At 49.3% G+C, this 6,502-nt stretch overlaps 2 protein-coding genes across 2 annotated transcripts in view; one reads left to right on the forward strand and one right to left on the reverse strand.

Moving 5' to 3' along the window:
* Nucleotides 1-6,502, reverse strand: part of LOC119583003 (probable cyclin-dependent serine/threonine-protein kinase DDB_G0292550) — a gene marked incomplete at its 5' end in the record, with an annotated part of 22,837 nt that overhangs the window by 8,026 nt on the left and 8,309 nt on the right.
* Nucleotides 3,788-5,675, forward strand: LOC119582680. Its single transcript, XM_037931097.1, has 2 exons — nucleotides 3,788-4,021; nucleotides 4,723-5,675. Exons 1-2 carry the CDS (start codon nucleotides 3,934-3,936, stop codon nucleotides 5,412-5,414), a joined length of 780 nt encoding a protein of 259 aa, XP_037787025.1. The 5' UTR covers nucleotides 3,788-3,933; the 3' UTR covers nucleotides 5,415-5,675.

Below are 6,502 nucleotides of genomic sequence, written 5' to 3' on the forward strand. Positions count from 1 at the left end.
TTTGAAATTTTTTTCCATGGTCTGTTATCAACAACAATATAATGTTTGTGATTTTTCAGGTTGGTGATAGCTGTGTTGGTGACTGCATGTGCAGGTCGGCCCGATGACCTGTCATGGGACTTCAGTGAATGGCAGCCAATCCTTGCCCCATGCCCGTCATGCCGCCAGGGCCGTGTCCTTCAGGCTGCTCCCTTTTATACCCATAAAGTTACCGAAATCCACGAAGACAGGAGCGGTGAAAGCTTCCCTGGTTCCCCTTCCACAGAGCTCCCCGGCACCAACTTTCCCTCCTGCACGCACTTCCCCTGCTCCGACGTCCAAGCACCAGGGAGGCCGCGTGCAGCTGGTCTATCTCCCCAAAGGATCTATACAGCAGCTGAGTTCAGCAAACGCGGCCCGCATCATCCCAACACCCCGAGCCCCTCAAAGAGCAGAATCCCTAGAAGTTGTTCCTCCTCCTCCCGCTCCTCAAGCCATCCAGAGCATTGAGTTTTCAGATAAGCAGAAGCGTGATCACGAAGGCAGAATTGTGCAAGGAGGAGTAAACAATGCTTTGCCTATGTCCTTGGTAACTGCCCAGGGAAGGAGGGAGATGCATTAGAGAAGTTGCGTCTCCTGGAGACAGCTTTGTCTACTTCATCCCAAGAGGCCAACGCAAACCAACAGGATGGACGTTTACCAAGAGTGTTTATTGCTCCTTCCCATGTCCCACCTCCTCCTGGCTATGTAAAGATTCCTCTAGTTCCCCAAGGAGGCTCAGGTGCAAAAGACCCAGAGGTGCTGCTCCTCTTCCTCCTACCTTCCTCACTCCCGATAACCGCAGTCCACCTCCAGGATTTGTTAAGTTTGACCTTCCTCCTGGTGTAAACCAGCTGTCACAGGATATCCCTGTGGTCGTACCAAATTCTCAGATCGGGCCAAACTTCCAGCCTGGACGCCCTGTCCCCTCGCCCTTCCCTGGCCTTACCCGACCTGATGCCTCCATAAACTTCCAGGCACAAGGAGAACGTGATGCCAAAGTTCTTGGAACACCCCAAAGCAGGCCACCAATCCAGACCATTCCACAGGGAGAAGCAAAGCCGATCTTCCCAACGACCACTCCCAGACCGAGTCCACTGCCCACCACTAGACCTCCATTCCAGGCCAAACCTACAGCCCGCAGCCACAGCCATTCCCTCCTCGCCAGCCATTTACCTTTCCCCCAGCAGTTCCCCCCAAATCCTAATCAGCCACGTCCTTTCAACTCTGTACCAGGCCAACCATCATTTACTGGATTCCCTGGACAGCCATTCCCTCATAACATGCCAAATCTTCACTCAATCTGGTCAGCCATTCATTAAACCAGGTCAACCAATCTCACGTCCTGGCCAGTTTCCACCTCGCCCTAATCAACCTTTCCCACAAGCTGGTCAGCCATTCCCACTGGCTGGCAACCATTTAGACAACCAGTACAGCCCTTCCCTTCCCCCAGGCTGGCCAACCTTTCCCACGCCCTGGGCAGCCTTTCCCACAACCTGGTCAACCTTTCCCACAACCTGGTCAACCTTTCCCACAACCTGGGCAACCAGTCATTCAGCCAGGACAACCGATTCTTCCACAACATTCAAACCAGAACCAAACTATCTTTAGAGAACAACCCATCAGGCCTGATTTCCTACAATCAATGGCTTTCAACCAAAATTCCCGGCCATTTTCCCACCAAATCCCTTCCAGCCTCGGATACCCCAACAGCCTTCTCCACGGCCGCCAACACAGCCGTCGCCTCGACCAGCACAAAACACCCCACGACCACCTGTCCGTCCAGAAAGACCCAGTCCATCACCTTTCCCTACTACGACCACGGAAGCTCCTACAACATTCCGTCAAACCACACCTAAATCTGTTTTAGGGACGACTCCCCGGCCCCAGCTAGTATCTCAGACATCATCAAGACCTTTCCCTGATCCTTTCCGTTCGCCGAGACCAACACCATCTTCGTCCCCTCGACCTACACCAAGGCCAGTTGTAACCACTCCAAGACCAACACTAATCACGTCACCAACAACTCCATCCTCTCCCTCCACGCCCTTCTCTCTGTCTTCATCAAGACCCTTTGATATCACACCAGCTCCTCAGCTGACCCCTAGGCCATTACCTTCAGTGCCCGAATCTTCCCCAAGACCTTTCGATTCCTCCCCAAGACCTTTTGTTTCCTCTCTAGGATCATTTGATTCCTCCCCAAGACCTTTTGATTCCTCCCCACGACCTTTTGATTCCTCCCCAAGACCTTTTGATTCCTCCCCACGACCTTTTGATTCCTCCCCAAGACCTTTTGATTCCTCCCCAAGACCTTTTGATTCCTCCCCAAGACCTCTTGATCCCTCCCCAAGACCTTTTAATTCATTCTCAAGACCTCCTCCTCCAGGACCTTTCTCACCTTTCACCACGAGGCCTCTCCCTTCCCCGTCGCCTTTCCTCCCTGCAGCATCATTTCCACGAATTCCAGGTTTCCAAGAGCCTGAGTCACCCCAAATTCCTTCGCTCCTTCGACCGCAAAGTCCTCCAACCCCATTCTTTTCGACATCCCCCAACCCAGAGAGCCAATTCTCCCAAGGAACTCCAGCACCTGAATTTTGCCCCAAAATTCACTTTTCCAAAAAGCACAAGTTCCTGAAGCTGAAGGATTCCAAGAATCTTCAACTCCAAGCATCCCATCTTTCCAGAGCACTCCAGCTCCAAGAATACCATTATTCCAAGGGACTTCTACACCTAACTTCCCATCCTTCCAGTCAACAGGAGCACCTCAGATTCCATCCTTCCAGGCTACAGGGGCACCCAGAATCCATCTTTCCAGACAACAAGTGCAGCTCAGCTTCCATCCTTCCAAGGCACTCCAGCTCCTAGAATCCCATCTTTCCAAGGAACAGCAACACCTGAAATCCCAGCTTTCCAGACAAATGGAGCACCTCAAAGAACAACAGTCCAGGAAAGACCTAGGAGACCTAAATTCCCATCCTTCCAGAGACCAAGGATTACAACTGCTTCCCCCGTAGAAGATCTGACAACCATCCCAGATGAAATGAATTTTTGACACCAGCACCCCAACTTTCACAACCCCCAACGCCACCAACTACAACCACTATCAAGGTTACTACATTCAAACCCAGATTTAACTTTAATGTTGGCAGTAGACGGCCATTCATTAGAAGGAAGCCTCGACCAACTCCTGTAAATGACGAAAAGAAGGACAATGAGGAGAAAAAGGCTGATGGTCTCAAGAAAACTGAAACTGCCACTCTTTTCCCACCTTTCTCAGTCGCCCGCACTCTTAACCCACTTCGAAAAGAAGAAAAATGCTGGAGATAGTTTTCCCCTGCTGGTCAAGGAAACACAGTTCCACCATCAGGAGTTTTCGGAAGACGTCTTCGTCCCCGCACAGGAAACCCTCTACTCAGTCTGAGGGAGATTCTGACTCACCAGTCAGCACACCAGCCTTAAGAAACCATGATAGCCCTAGTGCAAGAACCCGCCAGTTGCCAGCATGGTTGAAGTCTCGACGTCGTCTGCGTGGACGCTTCCGCAGCACCACAACAACTGAGCCTTCAGCACAGGATAATGATTACATTGATGATACTCCAGTTGACGTACTAGACGATAATGGATTTAGTGGAGCCGAGTCGACATTAGTGGTTTTCAGCCGTCCACCTCAAAATGAGGTTGGAGAACATTTAATTCCTGAAAATGCAGTCAAAACTCTTGCAGAAGAAGCTGAAGCTCTCAAGAATGAGGAGGTTGAAGAAGCTTTAATAGCTGCTGAGGAGGCTGTTCTAAGTTACGCAGAGGAAGTTGATGCAGAGTCTAATCGTGAAGACGCCATACACAACCTTGAAGAAAACGCGAAAATAACAGAGACTGACGGTGAGGAACCACTGCCAGAACCAGAAGCAGAACCTCATGAACCACAAGCATCATACGAGGACTACAATGCTGAGACGACGGATGTGGCTCCCGAACCGGAACCCGAACCAGAGCACCAAACAGAGTATGTAACTGAGTATAATGAGTACAAGGACGACAAAGAGGACAACCTTGAGACGCTTCACACCCCTGACCAAACCAATAGAAATCCCCCTTCACTCCCCCTTACCCAGCCTGATAGTCATGCTTCCACTCACTCTCCTGCACATGCACAACCTGCTGGTGGTTTTTACCAAAACACCTCAGTAGAAAACCCGACAATAAATTTGGTGGTAGAGCATCCTGTAGAACACATAGTAGATGAAGTAGATGAAGCTGTAGACGATGCGTTAGAAGACAATGATAACCCCATAGCTCTGCTTACAGATACACCCTTCGACGACGTGACTGAGGTACCTGTACAGTACGACACTGAGCCTTCTCTAGAGTATGATTATGAGTCAGTAACAGAACAGGCAAGTAGTTCCCATGAATATAATGAAACAGAAGTTGATGATGAGACCTTTCATGTAGCTGGGCAGGAAGAGGGGGAGAAGGAGGGGGGAGAGCTAGAAAGTGAGGAGGAAGAGGATGAGCTAGAAAGTGATGAGGAGAACGAGCTAGTAAGTGAGGAGGATGAGGAGCTAGAGAGCAAGGAGGAGGAGGAGATGGGTGCTAATGGGGCAAAGGCTCATGCTGGAGATGACTCGTACCAGCAATACATGACTGAGCCCCCAGAGGTTCTTTCACTTTTCCCTAACGATTACTTCACTGCTCTCTCCCCAGGCGAATCACAGAACTACGACTACTATGAATACGACCACTACGCTGATGTGGACTACACGGAAGGAGTGGACCAGCGTTTCAGCGGCAGCAACGCGCATGTGATCTTCGCTGTGCCCGTCACTGAGTACATTCCAGAAGACACAACACAGATAAACCTGGATGAGGAAGCCACAGAAGAGGTCATAGAGCAGGCAACAGAATTCTTCCCCACCACGGAGGACTTCGCAGAGGAGGCCGATACCGAGGTCACAACCGAGTACACAGCACCAACAGAGGACGATTCCATGATGAAGGAAACGATGGATGAATTAATATTAGAAAGATCAACAACGCCGTTAGTTGACGAAAATACCACACTAAATCCATTTGAATCTGATTCTGACGCTGTAACCACAGTGCCTACAACCGAATTGGGTACACTCGACCTTGGGACTACCACGACATCCCGACCTGCCTCCTTACGGCCCCTCCACACCCGTCTCCAAGAAGTGGCCAAGAAAGCTGTGCACCCGACCGACAAGAAGGACACCCGGTCACCCAAAATCCTGAGCGAATCCACCATCCGAGAGGTGCACGCCTCAGACCCAGTCATCTGTTTCCGCGACAACCGCTGCTTCAGGACCAGGGGGCTCAGGCGACGGCGAGCTGCACGCCGCTCAGCCTCAGGTCCTGCTCTACCGCTCAGCCCCTGAGAACCTGAGACCAAGGGCTCAGCGCTCACTCAGACCTCAATAAGTCCCGTGTTTCATGCCATCTTTTGAACCCAGTATTTTTAAGACGATGATAAGCCAAAATCAAGTTATCTTTAAGATTAGGAGACAGGTAGCCGTAACAATCTTGTACATATACAGTATCAGTATAGTTTATTTGCACATCATCCCTTTAATGTATGCGCGAGTAACATTCTAGTTGTACATTTTATAATACAGATATGTGTGTACTTGCATATGTGTGTGTGTTGTGTGTGTTTGTTTTGCGTGTGTGTGTGTGTGTGTGTGTGTATGTGTGTGTGTGTGTTTGTGCGTGTGCGTGTGCGTGTGTGTGTGTGTGTGTGTGTGTGTGTGTGTGTGTGTGTGTGTGTGTGTGTGTGTGTGTGTGTGTGTGTGTGTGTGTGTGTGTGTGTGTGAATATATATATATATATATATATATTATATATATATATATATATATATATATATATATATATATATATGTATACATTCACATGTATATGTATGCACAGGAACAGACAGCATATATTGTGAGAGAGAGAGAGAGAGTGTTAACATTTTGATTCCCACTTCTTCCTTCACTCTCGCGGTCTCTTGAGGACCCTCCGATTTGTCGCCTTAAAGTTTGAAATCGCTCAAGCGGCAGCAGCCGAAGGACAGCGCATAGGCACTTTCCTTTATTCCCTCTCGTTAGGATACCAGTATTATCAGCCCCAATTATCTCATTAAGGAAAACTCGTTTCCCTCCAAACAACACTCTAGAACCCGGAATGCGTGCCCTCCCTCCCCACGTGTCCTTCGCTGGGCCCTGATTATCGGCTGAGGACCTTCCCTCCTTCGTGTAATTTATTCTGGCGCGCCGGGAGAGCCAGCGGGCCTGGCCTCCCCGCGCCGCCGCTCTGACCCTGTTCAGGACCCACTTAGTCACTCTGTTAAGGATTCACTAATATTATGTTTGTTATTTAAGTTGTATTTTATATGATTGCAAATAAAATATCTCTTTTTTCAATGTTTTTGAATTTGGCCTCCAGATACTAATTGTGCATGTTATATAAAGAAAAAACAAAA

This window comes from Penaeus monodon, chromosome 16 (genome assembly GCF_015228065.2).
Source record: "Penaeus monodon isolate SGIC_2016 chromosome 16, NSTDA_Pmon_1, whole genome shotgun sequence".
Classification (NCBI taxonomy): domain Eukaryota; kingdom Metazoa; phylum Arthropoda; class Malacostraca; order Decapoda; family Penaeidae; genus Penaeus; species Penaeus monodon.

Excerpts from the sequence above, each read along its gene's own strand:
- LOC119582680 (XM_037931097.1), top strand. The coding sequence starts at position 3,934 with ATGAACCACAAGCATCATACGAGGACTACAATGCTGAGACGACGGATG. Across the intron at positions 4,022-4,722 it reads GAACCAGAGCACCAAACAGA|GCGAATCACAGAACTACGAC; the intron begins GTATGTAACTGA and ends CTCTCTCCCCAG.